General features: G+C 66.2%; 3 protein-coding genes across 3 annotated transcripts; 1 reads left to right on the top strand and 2 right to left on the bottom strand.

Moving 5' to 3' along the window:
* Positions 1-1332: 1332 nt before the first annotated feature.
* On the bottom strand, positions 1333-4216 carry LOC128802714 (basic proline-rich protein-like). The gene is made up of 3 exons (XM_053969266.1): positions 2915-4216; positions 1872-2815; positions 1333-1609 (listed from the first exon to the last, which is right to left on the bottom strand). The coding sequence occupies exons 1-3, from the start codon at positions 4214-4216 to the stop codon at positions 1333-1335; spliced, it is 2523 nt and encodes an 840-aa protein (XP_053825241.1).
* A 44-nt stretch (positions 4217-4260) lies between these two features.
* Positions 4261-8265, top strand: IL11 (interleukin 11). The gene is given in 8 exon segments (XM_053969265.1): positions 4261-4865; positions 5467-5531; positions 5617-5705; positions 5707-5799; positions 5913-5999; positions 6773-6931; positions 8097-8120; positions 8122-8265. Coding segments are annotated over 8 exon segments (1266 nt in total).
* A 1178-nt stretch (positions 8266-9443) lies between these two features.
* BCAT2 (branched chain amino acid transaminase 2) lies at positions 9444-17148 on the bottom strand. Its single transcript, XM_053969263.1, is given in 14 exon segments — positions 9444-9484; positions 9853-9937; positions 10186-10260; positions 10675-10815; positions 11330-11415; positions 12017-12159; positions 12854-13015; positions 13693-13814; positions 14501-14617; positions 15147-15302; positions 15304-15342; positions 15771-15806; positions 15808-15825; positions 17035-17148. Coding segments are annotated over 14 exon segments (1260 nt in total). The 5' UTR covers positions 17074-17148.
* Between the last annotated feature and the right edge of the window lie 103 nt (positions 17149-17251).

Here is a 17251-nt window from a genome sequence, read left to right as displayed (position 1 = left end):
GCCCAGCCCTTCCTCAACCCCTGGAGCCGCAAAACAGCCCTCAATCCCCCCCCAAAACCCCCAAACTGGCCCCAAAACTCCCCCAGCGCCCCAAGAGCGGCCCCAATCCCGACTCCGCGAGCCCCAAAATTGACCCCAAGCTCCCCAGAAGACCCCCAAACTGTCCCCAGACCTCCCCCGGAGCCCCAAAAGCGGCCCCAAACCCCTGCCCGGACCCCCCAGGTTCCCTCCGGACCCCCAAAAAATCCGTCCCAAAGCCCTCAGAGTGCCCGTGGAGCCCCCGGAGGCGGTGACAGCGTCAGGGACACGGCGGTGACAGCGCCACCTCGCCCGTGCGTGCGGGACGCGGTGGTGACAGGGACGGTGGCACCTGGCGCGTCCCGGTCAGGACACGCCGGTGACAGCGGCGGTGACAGCGGCGGTGACAGCGACAGTGACAGCGACAGTGACAGTGACAGTGACAGTGGCAGCGACAGTGACAGCGACAGTGACAGCGACAGTGACAGCGACAGCGACAGTGACAGCGACAGTGACAGTGACAGTGGCAGTGACAGTGGCAGTGACAGCGACAGCGACAGTGACAGCGACAGTGACAGCGACAGTGACAGCGACAGTGACAGTGACAGTGGCAGTGACAGTGGCGGGGACAGCGACAGTGACAGCGACAGTGACACAGTGACAGCGACAGTGACACAGTGGCAGTGACAGCAACAGTGACAGCGACAGTGACAGCGACAGTGACACAGTGGCAGTGACACAGTGACAGTGGCAGTGACAGTGACAGCGACAGTGGTGGTGACGGTGGCACAGTGGCACAGTGACACAGTGACACAGTGACACAGTGACAGCGACACTGACAGTGACAGTGACACAGTGACACTGACAGTGACAGTGACACAGTGACAGTGGCAGTGACAGTGACACAGTGACAGTGACAGTGGCGGTGACGGTGGCACAGTGGCACAGTGGCACAGTGACACAGTGACACAGTGACACAGTGACAGTGGCAGTGGCAGTGACAGTGACACAGTGACAGCGACAGTGGTGGTGACGGTGGCACAGTGACAGTGACAGAGACAGTGGCACAGTGACAGTGACACAGTGACAGCGACAGTGGCGGTGACGGTGGCACAGTGGCACAGTGACACAGTGGCACAGTGACAGTGACATTATCAATGACACCGGCAGTGCCACCCCCCAGCGCTGCCACCGCCGCTGTCCCCCGTGTCCCCCCTCCCGGCCTCGCCAGCGATGCTGGGGACGCTGCCACCCCCCCGGTGTCCCCCCCGTGTCCCCCCCGTGTCCCCCCCGCCCCCCACATCCTGCCCCGCGTCACCGCCTGACGCACGGCCCGGCCCGGCCCCCCCCCCCCGGGGCCACCCGGGGCGACCGCGGTGGCCACCGATTGTCCCCCCCCCGGCCCCCAAAGCCGCCCCGGCGCTCCCGGGGGGGGCCCCGCGGGACAGCGCGGGGGGGGCTCCCCTTTTCCAGGGGGCGTTTTCCCGGGAATTGGGGGCGGGACGGGGGTCCGGGGGGGTCCCGGTGCTGACGCAGCGCGGCGGGGCCGGGGGGGGGGCCGGGGGGGCCCTGCGGCCGCCCGGGGTTTCCGCTGACGCCAGCGGGGCCCCCCCGCCCCCTTTAACCCCCCCCAGATCCCCCCCGGGCGCTTCCCGGACCGCGGGGACGGCACCGGGACCCCCCCGCGACCCCTCCCCACGCGCGGCGTGTCGCCAGGCTCGGGGGTGTCGCCAGGCTCGGGGGGTGTCCCCGCGCTCGGGGGGTGTCCCCGTGCCCGCCCCGCCCCCCGCGCCGCGGCCACGCCCCCCGGGACCGCCCCTCCCCCCCCCGTTTTGTCTCCCCCCGCCCCCCACGGGGGGTCCCGGTGCTGACGCGCGTGGGGCGAACCGGGGGGGGGGGGCGCGGTGAGACATCCCGGGGGGGGGGGGGCTGAGTCAGAGCGGGGGGGGCCCGGGGGGGTCCCCACGGCCACGCGCGAGGGGGAGCGGCGGGGGGGGGACGCGGTGCGGGGCCGGGGTGCCCCCGGTGCCGGCCCGGTCCGGTCCAACCTGGTGCAGGTGCGGCCCCGGCTCAGGTGCGGGAGCGCGGGGTCCCCCCCGGTGCCGGGAGCGGCGCGGTCCGGACGGCTCCGGGACCCCCGCGGTACCGGTGCGGATTCGGGCTCCGGTGCCGGTTCCGGAGGCGGGGCCGATCCCCTCTCGGGACCGGCTCCGGGATGACCCGGTCCAGGTGCGGCGCCGCTCCCGGTACCACCCGGGCCGTTCCCCGTACGGCCCGGGCCAGGTTCGGGGCCGATGCCGGGACTCCCCGGTCCAGGTGTGACCCCGCTCCCGGTACTCCCGGTCCCGGTGCGGGACAGGTCCAGGTGCGGCTTGCTCCAGGTTCGGGATCGGTCCCGGTGCCCCCCTCGCTCCCGGTACTCCCGGTGCGGGTTCGGTTCCGCTCCCGGTACCCGCGGTGCGGGTTCGGTGCTGCTCCCGGTACCGCCGGTGCGGGTTCGGTTCCGCTCCCGGTACCCCCCGGTGCGGGTTCGGTTCCGCTCCCGGTACCCCCGGTGCGGGTTCGGCGCCGCTCCAGGTGAGCCCCGGCCCCCCCGCCCCAGGTGCGCCCCCGGTGCCCCTCTCCGGTCCCCGACCCCGCGGCACCGGCCCCGGTCACCGCCGCCCCCCCGCCCCCCCCGCCGCTCCGCGCCGCCGCAGCCGGTGCGCGGGGGTCCCTCGCCGTCCGGGGGGGGTCCCGGGGGGGTCGCGCGTGTCCGGGGGCCGCCGTGGGGGGTTTCGCTCCCCCCGGGCCGTTGCTGAATGGAAAAGCCGTGACTCAGGATGTGTCATCGGCGGCGGCCGCGGCGGCGGCTCCCGCGGGGTATAAAGGGGGCGGGCGGCGCGCCGGGCGTCACGCGGGGACACCCGGACACGCGGACACTCGGCCCGGCCGCTCCCACGCCAGGGTCCCCCCACACACGCCCCACGCGGGTGGCGCCGGGGACGCGGCCGTGACGGGGGGGACGCGGCGGGGAGGGGACAAAGTGTGAGGGGGGGGGCGCGAGAGAGAGAGAGAGGGAGAGAGAGTGGGAGTGGGAGCGTGTCACGGCGCGTGGGGACCGTCCCGGCGCGTGGGGACCCTCCCGGCGCGTGGGGACCGTCCCGGCGAGTGGCAGCGCGGGTGGCAGCGGGAGCGCGTGTCCCGTCCCGTCCGTCCCCACGAGCGCGCCGGTGGCAGCGGGGACACGGCGAGTGGCAGCGTGGCCGTGGGAGAGTGCCACGGAGAGCGGCGGCGGTGTGACCGCGAGTGTGGCAGAGGCGGCGCGGCCGCGGCGGCGGCGTGTCGCGGCGCGTGGGAGCGGCCGTGAGCGGGTCACGCCGCGTGGGTGAGCGCGTGTCCCCCCGCGCCGCGCCGCCGCCGCCGGTGACCCTGCCGCGACACCGCCGGCGCGACCCTCCCGTGGGAGCGGGGCCTCGAGCGCGCCCGTGGGCGCCGGCGGGGCCGAGTGCGACCCCCGCCGCCCCCCGCCCGCGCCCCCCGCGCTCCCGCGTGGGTCCGGCCCCCGCCGAGCCCCGTGGGGACCCCGCGGAAGGACCCCCGCGTCCCGCCATGACACGTAAGTGCCGGCCGCGGACACGCGTGGTGGGGGGGACGGCGACCGGGCGACCCCCGTGGGGAGGTCTCGGGGGCGATTCCGCGGTGCGTGGGGGGGGGGGGGGGTCCGCGGGTGGATCCCCTGCCCCGCACCCCCGCGCGCCCCACACGCCCCACACCCCACGGGACCGGGCGCGTCCACCCGCGTGGCCCCGGGCCACGGGCAGCTGCGGCCGCGCCTCAAACCGCAAACGGCCCCGGCGCACCTGCCCGCCCGCGGCGGCCGCGCCCCCCCTGGGACACGCGTGGGGGCGGCGGGCCCGCGGCGGGGGGGGGGGGGGGAAGCACGCGTGGGGTTGCCCAGGTGTGAACGCGGCGGGGTTCGCTTTGCGGGGTCGGTGCGGCGTTTTGGGGGGGGGATTTCGGGGATACGGGGGAAGCAGAGGGACCCCCCCCCCGCTGTCGTCCCCCCCCCCACCGCCGCGGGTGGGCCCCCCACGCGCGGGGGCTCCCGCAGGTGCCGCCGCCGCCGCCCCTGACTCAGCCCCGCATCAAAGTTTCCAGCCGGGACCGCACAGGACGCGCGGCCGCCGCCGCCCCCCGCCCGCAGCCCCCACCCCATCCCAACCCCCCCCCGGCACCGGCCGCCAGGAGCCGATCCCGGGAATGCCCAAACGCCCCAAAAAGCGCCGCGGGAACCCCGAATTCTGGGAGCCCCGAGTCGCTCGGAGAACACAAAGCCGGGCGAGCGCGGGTTGCACAAAAACGGAGCCCCAGACCCAGCGGCTCCCGGGAGTCCCGAACTCCGGGAGCCCGAAATCCCGGGAGTCCGAGGAATCCCCGTTCCCGGGATCCCCCGGCGCCGGGAGCGCCCGGTTTTCCCGGTCCCGGAAGCCCCAAATCCCGCAATTCCCGCCGTCCCCAAGTCCAGGAGTCCCGAATTCCGACAGCCCCAAAATCCCGGGAGAGCCAGGTTCGGGGACCCCCAAATCTCTGCAATCCCCGCAATTCCCGAGCCCAAGAGTCCCAATTCCCGACAGCCCCAAAATCCCGGGAGCTCTGGAATCTGGGAGCTTCCAATTCCGTGATTCCCGCGATCCCCGCGCCCCGGAATCCCGAATTCCGGGAGCCCCAAATTCTGAGATCCCCGAATCCCGGGAGTCCGAGGAATCCCCATTCCCGGGAGTGCCCGGTTTTTCCCGGTGCCGGGAGCCGCAAATCCCGGGATTCCCGCCATCCCCAAGTCCGGGAGCCCCAAATTCCAGGAGCCCCAAACACCGAGAGCCCCGACATCCCCAACGCCGGGATCCCGGCGAAGTCCCAGCCCCGGGAATCCCGGGATTCCGACCATCCCAGGAGCCCCGGGGCTCTCCAGTCCCGGGAGCCCCAAATTCCCGGGAACTCCGGGCGGGAGCACCTGGATCCTTCAGCCCCGGCTCCCCCAGGACCTCCGATCCCGGGATGGAGCCCCAAATCCCGGGATGCAGCCCCAAATTCCCCGCATACCGACAATCCTGGCAGTCCCGACAATCCCGGGAGCACCGGGACTCCCAAATCCCGGGAACTGCGTCCCGCGGTCCCCGGGAACGCCGAATCCCGGGAGATGAAGGATCCACGTGATCCCCATCCCGGACTGTCCCGGGAACACCGGGAGCCCCAAAATCCCCTGGCCCCGGTATTCCCGGGATCGTGCAGCTCCCGGATTCCCGGGAACACGGGGATCCTCCAGCTCCGGGAATCCCGGAATCCCCGGGAAAAGCAGGAACCGCGTCCCGACATCCTCGGGATCCCCGGGATCCCCGGGATCCTCCGTCCCCCCAGTCCTGAGCCCCGGGAGTCCCGGGACGTCCCCAGATCTCGGGATTCCGGTGGCCCTCAAATCCCGGGATTCCCGGGATCCCCCGTGCCCGAATCTTCCCCCAAACCCCGGGATTCCCGTGGCCCCCAAATCCTGGGATTCGCCCCAAATCTCCCCTCCCGAGACCCCCGGGCCGGCCCCCGACGCGTGTCCGTGTCCCGCAGGGGCTCCGTGGCGGGCGCTGCTGGCGCTGCTGGGGCTGTGGCCGGGGCTGTGGCCGGGCCCGGGGCTGGCGCTCGCCCCCCGCCCGCGCCCCCCCGCCCACGGACACGCGCGGGGACCTGGACAGCGTCATCAACCTGGCCAAGGCCCTGCTGGGCGACACCAAAGCGTTCCTGGAGCTCCTCGTGGGTACCCCCCCGCCCCCGCGACCCCCGCCGCCCCCGCCGCCCCCACCGCCCCCGCGTGTCGGGGGCGGCGCGGCGCGGGCTGACCCCTCCCCCAATTCCTGTCGCGACAGAAGTCGCGATTCCCGGCCGAGGGGGAGCACAAGCTGGACTCGCTGCCCGTGCTGGCCATGAGCGCGCTGGAGCTGCCCAACATCCAGGTGGGGGCACCGGGGGTTCGGGGGGCGCCGTGGGGTCCCCGTGAGTCTGGGGTCCCTCGTGGCTCGTCCATGACCCCCCCCCGGGTCCATTTGAGCCCCCCCAGCCCATTCTGAGCCCCTCCCTCCCATTTCCCCCGATCCCCTTGAACGCCCCGAACCTTCCTGAGCCCCAAAAACCCCCGAACCCCCAGACCCCGGTGCCCACCTGTCCCCCCTGTACTCACCTGTCCCCTGTGCTCACCTGTCCCCCCGGTGTCCCCCTGACCCCCCCAGTGCCCAAAACCCGCCGAACCCCCAGACCTGTCCCCCTGTATTCACCTGTCCCCTGTACCCCCCCTGACCGCCGGTGCCCCCTGACCCCCTGTCTGTACCCACCTGTCCCCTGTACCCACCTGTCCCCTGTACCCACCTGTCCCCCTGTACCTCCCTGGCCCCCCCGGTGTCCCCCTGACCCCCCTGTACCCCCGTGACCCCCCGGTGACCCCTGTCCGTACTCACCTGTCCCCCCTGTGCCCCCGGTGCCCCCCTGGCCCCCCCGGTGCCCCCCTGACCCCTCGATGCCCCCCTCAGCTCCCGGTGCCCACCTGTCTGTACCCACCTGTCCCCCCTGTACCCCCCTGACCCCTCGATGCCCCCCTCAGCTCCCGGTGCCCACCTGTCTGTACCCACCTGTCCCCCCTCTACCCCCCTGACCCCTCGATGCCCCCCTGGCCCCCCGGTGCCCCCTGGCCCCCCGGTGCCCCCTGACCCCCCGGTGCCCCCCTGACCCGCAGGCCGCGGCGCTGCTGCCCCGCCTGGGCTCGGACCTGCTGCGGTACCAGCGGCTCCTGGAGTGGCTGCGCCGGGCCGGGGGCGCGCTGCGCGGGCTGGAGCCGGAGCTGGCGGCGCTGCGGGGCCGCCTCGAGCGCCTGCGGGGCCGCCTCGATCACCTGGTAAGGTGTGAGGTGTGAGGTGTGAGGTGTGAGGTGTGAGCTGTGAGCTGTGAGGTGTGGTGTGAGGTGTGAGGTGTGAGGTGTGAGGTGTGAGCTGTGAGGTGTAAGGTGTGGTGTAAGGTGTGGTGTAAGGTGTGAGGTGTGAGGTGTGAGGTGTGAGCTGTAAGGTGTGAGGTGTGAGGTGTAAGGTGTAAGGTGTGAGGTGTGAGGTGTGAGGTGTGAGGTGTGAGCTGTGAGCTGTGAGCTGTAAGGTGTGAGGTGTAAGGTGTGAGGTGTGAGGTGTGAGGTGTAAGGTGTGAGGTGTAAGGTGTAAGGTGAGGTGTAAGGTGTGAGGTGTGAGGTGTGAGGTGTGAGGTGTGAGGTGTGAGGTGTGAGGTGTGAGGTGTAAGGTGTGGTGTAAGGTGTAAGGTGTGAGGTGTAAGGTGTGGTGTAAGGTGTAAGGTGTGAGGTGTAAGGTGTAAGGTGAGGTGTAAGGTGTGAGGTGTGAGGTGTGAGGTGTGAGGTGTAAGGTGTGAGGTGTAAGGTGTGAGGTGTAAGGTGTAAGGTGTGAGGTGTAAGGTGTGGTGTAAGGTGTGGCGGGGCGGGGCCGGGGCGGGGCCGGGACTCGAACTCGCGGCGCGAGGGGTGCGGGTGTGGGCGCGGCTTGTGGGCGTGGTCTTGCGATGGGCGGGGCTTGTGGGAAGGGGTTCTCGCGGTGTCCCCAGCGCAGGTGGCCCCGTGTCCCCCCAGGTGTGTCCCCGTGTCCCCCCCAGGTGTGTCCCCGTGTCCCCCCCAGGTGTGTGTCCCTGACCCCTCCAGGTGTGTCCCTGACTCCCCCAGGTGTGTCCCCGTGTCCCCCCCAGGTGTGTCCCTGTCCCCCCGCCAGGTGTGTCCCTGACCGTCCAGGTGTGACCCCGTGTCCCCCCCAGGTGTGTCCCTGACCCCATGCCCCCCCCCCAGGTGTCCCTTTACCCCCCGCAGGTGTCCCTGTCCCTCCCCAGGTGCGTGTCCCTGTCCCCGTGTCCCTCCCAGGTGTGTCCCTGACCCCGTGTCCCCCCCCAGGTGTGTTCCTGAGCCCCCCAGGTGTGTCTCTGACCCCCCCAGGTGTGTCCCTGTCCCCCCCAGGTGCGTGTCCCTGTCCCCGTGTCCCTCCCAGGTGTGTCCCTGACCCCCTGTCCCCCCGCAGGTGTCGCGGCTGTCGCTGCCCCGCCCCGCCGCGCCCCCCCCCGGCCCCGCCCCCGCCGCAGGTGTCGCCGTGGGGCGCGGTGCGCGCCGCGCACGCGGTGGCGCGGGGGCTGCACCTGTACCTGGACTGGGCGGCGCGCGGGCTCGTCCTGCTGCGCCAGCGCCTCTGACCCCGCCCTAATTTATTCTAATTTATTCGCCGCCCGCCGCCGGTTAATTATTATAATTAATTATTGTAATTATTGATTAATATTGTCGTTATTTTATTGTTTTTATTATTATTTTTATTGTTATTTTTGTTATTATTATTATTTTTTAATTATTATTTTATTATTATTTTATTATTTTTATTATGGTTTTTATTATTTTTATTGTTATTATTGTTATTGTTTTCGTTGTTATTATTGTTATTATTTCGTTATTATTATTATTGTTATTATTGCCGTTATTATTATTATTATTTTTTTATTATTATTATCCGGGCCCCCCCACCCCCCCCCAAAAAAAATCCTATTTATTGTCTCGGGATGGTTTTTGTAAAAAGGGGGCGGGGGGGAGGGGAAATGGGAAAATAAAGGAGATTTTTGGAAAAAAAAAAAAAAAAAAAAGTTGGCGTCGGGGACGTGGGGGGAGGCCGGGGGCGTCGGGGGGATTTGGGGACATTTGGGGATTTTTTGGGACATTTGGGATATTTGGGGGATTTGGAGATATTTGGGACACTTGGGATATTTGGGATATTTGGGGACATTTGGGGATTTTTAGGATATGTGGGATATTCGGGACATTGGGGACATTTGGGATATTTGGGATATTTGGGGGATATTTGGGATATTGGGGATTTTTGGGACATCTGGGGTCATTTGGGATATTTGAGATAGTTGGGATATTTGGGATATTTGGGGATATTTTGGGGGATATTTGAGATATTGGGGATTTTTTGGGACATTTGGGGTCATTTGGGATATTTGGGATATTTGAGATATTTGAGATATTTGGGATATTTGGGATATTTGGGGGATATTTGGGATTTTGGGGACATTTGGGACATTTGGGGACATTTGGAAGATTTGGGACATTTGGGGATTTTTGGGACATTTGGGGACATTTGGGGGATTTTTGGGTAATGTGGGATATTCGGGACATTTGGGGACATTTGGAATATTTGGGATATCTGGGGATATCTGGGGATATTTTGGGGGATATTTGGGATTTTGGGGATTTTGGGGACATTTGGGTCCACGTCCCTCCCCTTCCGCCCCCCCCCGCCCAACAGCCCTGTCCCCCATTAATCCCCCCCAACTAATTAATTTAATTAATTAACCAATCCATCATTAATCGCTGTTTATTATTAACGACCCCCGCTGACCTTTGGTGGGGGAGGGGTCCCGGCTGTGGGGGGGAGGGGTCGTTTAAGGCTCTGCAAGCACTGGGGGGGGGGGAGGGGGGGTCCCAAGGCACTGGGGGGGGGGAGGGGGAGGGGCGGGACCCCCCAAATTGGGGAGGAGGGACCCCAAAACCGGGTGGGGGGAGGGGGAGGGGAGGGGTCAGCTCAGAGTATTGCACGGGGGGGGGAGGGGCTGAGCTGGGGAGGGGCTGGGGGGGATTTGGGGACACCCCCCCCCCTCCCAAAAGCGGTCTGGAGTGGTTTTTTTTGGGGGGGGGGATTTGGGACCCCCCCAGAGAGGGATTTGAGGGTGGGGGAGGGGAATTCCGGGCCCCTCCCCCATTTTTGGTGCATTTTTGGGGGGTCCCGTGACCCCCCCGGAGTGTCCGGTGCTGGTTCTTCTTTTTGGGGGGGGGGGTCACACGGGCTGGGCCCACGGGCTGGGGACGCGGCCCGTACTGGGGGGGGGACAAAAAGGGGGGTGGGTCACACCCCAGGACCCCCCGTTTTCCCTTTCCCAATTTTCCCCAATTTCCCCCCAATTTCCCCCCAAATTTTCCCCCAATTTTCCCCCCAAATTTCACCCCAATTTCCCCCCAGATTTTCTCCAATTTCCCCCCCAATTTTCCCCCAGATTTTCCCCCAGTTTTCCCCCCCAGATTTCCCAGTTTTCCCCAAATTCCCCCAGATTTTCCCCAAATCTCACCTGGATGTCGCTGAGCTCCCGCAGGAACCTCCCGGCCACCTCGGGGCCGTTCTCCATGGTGGGCACCGCGTGCAGCTTTGGGGGGGGGAGGGTGGGGGGGTCACCGGGACCCCAAAACGCCCCCGGGACCCCCAACCCCCCCCCAAATTCCATCCAATCCCCCGGGATCCCACAAAACCCCTACCAGACCCCACAACCTCCCCAAAAACCCTCCAGGACCCCCAAAAATTCCCCTCGAAACCCCAAAACTCCCCTGGAGCCCCCAGGCCCCGTAACCCCCGAACCCCCAGGACCCCCAGAACCCCCCCCCCCAGACACCGAGGATCCCCCAGGACCCCACAAATCCCCACAACCTCCCCAAAAACCCTCCAGGACCCCCAAAATTCCCCTCGAACCCCCAAAACTCCCCTCGAGCCCCCAGGCCCCCGTAACCCCCCCGAACCCCCCCGGACCCCGAGGACCCCCCCAGCCCCCCCGGCCCCCCCGAACCTTGTCCTGGTACAGGATCTCCCCCACGGGGCAGACGACGCAGGCGGTGCCGGCCCCGAACATCTCCCGGAGCCGCCCCCCCTGCAGCGCCCCCAAAACGCTGCCCATGGGCAGGGGGGCCTCGCGCACCTCGAACTCACCCTGGGGGGCACATTTGGGGGGGTCGGGGGGGGTCCCGATGAGCCCCCCGCCCGTCCCCCGCCGCGCCCCCGGGGCGCAGCGATCCCGAAAGCGCCCGAAATCCTCCCGAAATCTGCTCCGGGCCCGCCAAAAATACAAAAAATCCCCCGAAATCCTCCCCAAATCAGCTCTGGGCCCGCCAAAAATCCCAGAAATCCCCCAAAATCCTCCCCAAATCTGCTCCAGGCCTGCCAAAAATCCCGAAAATCGTCCCCAAATCCTCCCGAAATCTGCTCCGGGCCCGCCAAAAATCCCAGAAATCCCCCCCCCCCCCCAAATTTTCCTGAATCCCTCCCCAAATCCTCCCAAACACTGCCTGACCCGCCAAATTCCCCCCCAAATCCCCCCCAAATCCTCCCTAACACCTCCCGACCCCCCCCATGTCCCCCAACCCCCCCAAGCCCTCCCCAGGTCCTCTGTGGAGCCCCCCGAGCCCCCCGAGCCCCCCGAGCCCCCCGAGCCCCCGGCCCCGCACCCACTGCCGGGCCAGCTCCAGGAGGCTCTGCCGGGTCACCCCGGGCAGGATCAGCCCGTCCAGGGGGGGGGTCACCAGCTCCAGCCCTGGGGGGCACACGGGGGGGGGGGGCGGGGGGGCTCGGTCACCCCCTGACCCCCCCCTCCCCCCCCGGGACCCCCAGACCATTCCAGAACCGCCCCCCACGACCCCTGAAATTCCCTAAAATTCCCCTTTACCCCCACCCAGGACCCTCAGGGATCTCCCAACCCCCACCCCCCAGGACCCCCCAAACCCCCCCTGGGATCCCCCCAAATCCCCCCAGGACCCCCCCCTCAACCACACACTGGGACCCCCCAAATTCCCCCAGGCCCCCCCCAAACCCCCCTGGGATCCCCCCATATCCCCCCAGGACTGCCAGGACCCTCCCAAAACCCCCCTGGGACCTCCCAAAACCCCACCCAGGACCCCCCCAATCCCTCCCAAATACCCCCAGGACCCCCCAAACCCCTCCCAATCCCTCCCAAAACCCCCCTGGGACCTCCCAGAATCCCCCAGGGATCCCCCCAATGCCTCCCAAATCCCCCCAGGACACCCCAAATTCCCCCCAAACCCCCCTGGGACCCCCCCAAACCCCCCCGGGACCCCCCAGTCCCTCCCAAATCCCCCCCAGGACCCCCCCCGGACCCCCGAAATTCCCCCAAGTACCCCCGTCCGGGCGCTCCCAGAAGACGAAGAGGTTCATGGTGCCCACCTCGGTCAGGTGCCGCTCGGGGCCGTGCAGCCACAGCACCTGGTGGCACCCGCGGGCCCGCGCCGCCTCCTGCAGCTCCAGGCACGGCCCGTAATTCCTGGGGGGGGGGCGCCGCTTGGGGGACCCCCAAAAATCCCCCAGAGCCCCCCCCGGAAAAAACCCCAAAATCCCCCTAAGAAAAAACCAACCGCCCTCTCAAAAAAAACCCCAAATCCCCCCAAAAATGCCCCAACCCCCCCAAAAAACATCCCAAATCCCCCAGTGGTCACTCTGCAGTGGTCAGTCCCCCCCTGCAGTGGTCACTCCCCGGTGGTCACTGGGCAGTGGTCACTCCCCGGTGGTCATTCCCTGGTGGTCACTGCCTGGAAGTCACTCCCCTCAGTGGTCACTCCCTGATGGTCGCTGGGCAGCGGTCACTCCCGCTGGTCCCTCCCGCTGGTCACTCCTGCTGGTCCCTCCCGGTGGTCACTGGGCAGTGGTCACTCCCCTCAGCGGTCACTGGGCAGTGGTCACTCCCGCTGGTCACTCCCGTCAGCGGTCACTCCCACTGGTCACTCCCGGTGGTCACTGAGCAGTGGTCACTCCCGCTGGCCACTCCCACTGGTCACTCCCCTCAGCGGTCACTCCCGCTGGTCACTCCCGGTGGTCACTGGGCAGCGGTCACTCCCGGTGGTCACTCCCGGTGGTCACTCCCACTGGTCACTCCCTGATGGTCACTGGGCAGCGGTCACTCCCCTCAGTGGTCACTCCCGGTGGTCACTCCCGCTGGTCACCTCCCGGTGGTCACTCACCCGCCCAGCTTGCAGTGTCCGGCGCCGCCGGGCCAGGCGCGCGCGTGCCGCGGGTCCGCCAGGAGCCGCACGGGCCCGAAGCCGCTGGGGAAGTACGGCCCGACCGGGCAGAGCAGCACGAAGAGCAGCGCCCGCCCGGGGGGCGCCACCCCCCAGAGCGGGCTGGGGGGGGGCAGGTCAGGGACCCCCCCGAAAAATCCCCAAAATCCAATAAAATCCGCTAAAATCCCCCCCAAAAAAAACCCAAAATCCACCAAAACCGCCCCAAAATCCACCCCAAAACCGCTCCAAAATCGCCTAAAACCGCCCCAAAATCCACCCCCAAACCGCTCCAAAATCGCCTAAAACTGCCCCAAAATCCACCCCAAAAACCGCTCCAAAATCCACCCCAAAACCGCCCCAAAATCCACCCCAAAACCGCTCCAAAATCGCCTAAAACCGCCCCAAAATCCACCCAAACCCACTCACTAAATCCACAAATCCACCAAAATCCATCAAAATACCACCAAAATCCCCCCAAAACCATTCCCAAATCCCCCAAAACCCCCTCCCAAAATTCCCCGAAATCCCCTGAAAAACTGCCACAAAATCCCTCAAAATCCACCCAAAATCCCCTGAAATCCCCCTCAGGGCCCCCCATTACCCCCCTCAGGACCCCCCAGATTCCCCCAAAATCCCCCCAAACCCCCCTCAGGACTCCCCAAACACCCCCAGGACCCCCCAAATTCCCCGAAATCCCCAAATGCCCCAACCCCCCCCCCCCAAAATCCCCCCAAATCCCCCCCAGGACGCCCCAAATTCCCCCCAAATTCCCCCCAAACCCCCCCGGACCCCCGCGCACCTCGGTGCCGATGAGCGCGGGCCGGATGTAGAGGCTGCTCCGGGGGTCCCGGGGCACCCAGCGCCCCTCGAGCCGCACCAGCGCCCGGATGCACTCGAGCAGCTCCCGCCCGTCGAACTCCTGCGGGAGCGGCACTGGGAGCACTGGGAGGGACTGGGAGGGACTGGGAGGGACTGGGAGGGAAAACCCCCGCGCGTTTTGGGTGAAACCCCCGCGTTTTGGGTGAAAAGCAGCGCTTGGAGGGACAAAAATTGGCACCGGGAGGGACTGGGAGGGGACTGGGAGGGGACTGGGAGGGACTGGGAGGGGACTGGGAGGGGACTGGGAGGGGACTGGGAGGGGACTGTAACTTTTTTTTTTTTAATTTTTAATTTTTTTTTTTTATTTTCAAGGTTTTTGGAGATTCTCGGGTTATTTTGGGGTGCGGCGGTTTTGGGTTATCTCAGGGGTTTTTCTTTTTGGGGGTTTGGGGTTATTTTGGGGTTGTTTTGGGGGGTTTGGGGTTATTTTGGGGGTATTTTGGGGGTTATTTTAGGGGGTTATTTTGGGGGTATATTGGGGTTATTTTGGGGGGGTTGGGGTTGTTTCGGGAGGCGTTTGGGGTTGTTTTGGGGTCATTTTGGGGTCATTTTGGGGTCGTTTTGGGGGGGATTTGGCGGTTGTTCTGCGTGGGGTTTGGGGTTATTTTGGGGATTATTTGGGGGGTATTCGGGGGCTATTCCGGGGTGGTTTCGGGGTGGTTTTGGGGTGGTTTCGGGGTGGTTTTGGGGTGGTTTTGGGGCTCCCCGGGGGCACACCCCACTCACGGGCAGGCAGACCCTGCGGGCCGATCTCTGCATCCTCTCCATGTTCAGCTCGGGGCGGAAAAGCCGAATTTTGTCGTCGTCGCCCCGAAAAGCCTTGAGCCCCTCGAAGAGCTGGGGCTGGGGTTTGGGGAGTCCCGGGGTTTGGGGTGGTTTTGGGGTGATTCTGCGGGGTTTTGGGGTGGTTTTGGGGGTGTTCCTGACCACCACGGCAAAGTGCCGGGTTTGGGGTGATTCTGGGGCTTTCCAGGCTGTTTTTGGTGTGATTCTGGGGGGTTTTGGGGTGTTTTTGGGTGATTTTGAGGTGTTTCTGACCTCCACGGCGTAGTGCCGGGTTTGGGGTGTTTTTGGGTATTTTGGGTGATTTTTGGGGTGTTTTTGGGGTGATTTCGGGGTGTTTTTGGGGTGATTTCAGGGTGATTCAGGGTGCCTCTGACCTCCACGGCATAGTGCCGGGTTTGGGGTGTTTCTGGGGGTTTTTGGGTGATTTTTCGGGTGTTTTTGGGGTGTTTTTGGGGTGATTTCGGGGTGATTTTTGGGGGTGTTTTTGGGGTGATTTCGGGGTGATTTTTGGGGTGTTTTTGGGGTGTTTTTAGGGTGATTTTTGGGGTGATTTTGGGGTGATTTTGGGGTGCCTCTGACCCTCCACGGCGTAGTGCAGGGCGGACGAGGCCGGGTGCAGCCGCAGCTCCTGGAAGGGGCGGATCTGGGGGCGCCCCCAGCCCCCGGCGCGGCTCCACTCCACCGTCAGCATGTGGTCGGTGAAGACCCTCCCGAAAACGAGCTCCTGGGGGGCCGGGGGCGTCCCGGGGGGCCCCCGAGCGCTCCAGCTCCAGCTCCGAGGCCTGGGGGGGGGTTTGGGGTTTGTCTGGGGGGGTTTGGGGTCATTCGGGGGGATTTGGGGTTTATTTGGGGGGGTTTGGGGTCATCCGGGGGATTTTGGGGTTTATGTGGGGGACATTTGGGGTTTGGGGTCATTCAGGGCGTTTTCGGGTCATCTGGGGGATTTGGGGTCATTTAAAGGGATTTGGGGTCATTCAGGGGATTTTTGGGGTTTGGGGTTATTCGGGGAGATTTTGGGGTCACTTGGGGTTTTTCCGGGGTTTATTTGGGGTATTTTTGGGTTTATTTTGGGTTTATTTGGGGTTTTGGTGTTTATTTGGGGTTCTGGGGTATTTCTGGGGTATTTTGGGGTTTATCTGGGGTTATTCGGGGTGTTTTTGGGGTGTTTTTGGGTTTCTTTGGGGTATTTTGGGGGTTTTGGGGTCCTCACACGGAAGGTGCTCTTGTAGCCGCGCCGGGGCCGGCCGCAGCAGCGTCGCCAGCACCTGGGGGAGGGGCACAAACCCCCAGTTTGCCCCAGTTTGCCCCAGTTTGCCCCAGTTTACCCCAGTTTGCCCCAGTTTGCCCCATTTCACCCCAGTTTACCCCAGTTTACCCCAGTTTGCCCCAGTTTGGACCAGTCTGGCCCTGGTTTATCCCCTTTTGGCCCCAGTTTGCCCCATTTCACCCCAGTTTGCCCCATTTCAGCCCAGTTTGCCCAGTAGCCGGGAAGGGCGTGGTCATGGGGGGAGGGGTCCAGGCCCTGCCCCTCCCCCGGCCGGACTTTGACCCCCCCCCAGCGCCGCCATCGCGGGGAGAGCGGCGGGACTGGGGAGCACTGGGAGCGACTGGGGGCGATTGGGAGCGACTGGGAGGATCTGCGGGGGCACTGGGAGCGACTGGGAGCGACTGGGAGCGACTGGGGGCAACTGGGAGGGACTGGGAGCACTGGGAGCACTGGGAGCACTGGGAGGATCTGCGGGGGCACTGGGAGGAACTGGGAAGGCGTTGGGAGCACCGGGACGAGCACTGGGAGGACTGGGACGGTCGCTGGGAGGGGTTGGGGGTCACTGGGAACGGCTGGGGGGCACTGGGAGCACTGGGGGGGCACTGGGAGCACTGGGAGCACTGGGGGGGCACTGGGAGCACTGGGAGCACTGGGAGGGCACTGGGAGCACTGGGAGCACTGGAGGGGCACTGGGAGCACTGGGGGGGGCACTGGGGAGCACTGGGAGCACTGGGGGAGCACTGGGAACGGGGCACTGGGAGCACTGGGGGGGCACTGGGTGCACTGGGAGCACTGGGAGGGCACTGGGAGAGCACTGGGAGCGCTGGGATGAGCCTCAGTAGGGCCTGAGTGGAACTGGGAAGGTCCAGCGGGAACTGGGAGCACTGGGAGGGGCTCCAGTAGGACCTGGGAGGGGGACTGGGAGGGGACACTGGGAGCACTGGGAGGGGTTACTGGCAGGGGTACTGGGGTTACTGGGAGGGGGGCACTGGGGGTTACTGGGGTTACTGGGGTTACTGGCAGGGGTTACTGGGAGGGGCACTGGGGTTACTGGGGTTACTGGCAGGGGGTTACTGGGGTTACTGGGGTTACTGGCAGGGGTTACTGGGGTTACTGGGAGGGGGCACTGGGGGTTACTGGGGTTACTGGGAGGGGTTACGGGGGTTACTGGCAGGGGTTACTGGGGTTACTGGTTCCCCCTCCTCACCGCTCCGCCGCCCCGGGACCGCAGCGCCGCCGCCGCCATCGCTCCAGGCCCCCGCCCCTGCCTCTCTGCGCCAATGGGAGCGCGCCGCTCTGCCCCCGCCCCTCACCCGCCAGCCAATAGCAGCGTGCCGTCCCACCCCGCCCCCGCCCGCAGCCAATCGGCGCGCGCCGACCCGCGACGAATCAGCGAGCGCTATTCGCACCCCGCCCCCAAAAAC

The sequence above is a fragment of the Vidua macroura genome, unplaced genomic scaffold (genome assembly GCF_024509145.1).
Source record: "Vidua macroura isolate BioBank_ID:100142 unplaced genomic scaffold, ASM2450914v1 whyUn_scaffold_150, whole genome shotgun sequence".
NCBI classification, from domain to species: Eukaryota; Metazoa; Chordata; class Aves; order Passeriformes; family Viduidae; genus Vidua; species Vidua macroura.
The sequence above is the reverse complement of the archived record's forward strand: the minus strand, read 5'-3'. Positions and strand labels throughout refer to the sequence as shown.

Bases quoted from the DNA above. Each gene is read 5' to 3' on its own strand.
- LOC128802714 (XM_053969266.1), bottom strand. From the start codon at position 4,216: ATGGGGTGGGGGCTGCGGGCGGGGGGCGGCGGCGGCCGCGCGTCCTGT. The intron at 2,816-2,914 runs GTGACGCCCGGC...TTTTCCATTCAG, and splicing joins GCGTGTCCGGGTGTCCCCGC to CAACGGCCCGGGGGGAGCGA. The intron at 1,610-1,871 runs GTGGGGGGCGGG...CGCTGGCGTCAG, and splicing joins CGTCAGCACCGGGACCCCCC to CGGAAACCCCGGGCGGCCGC.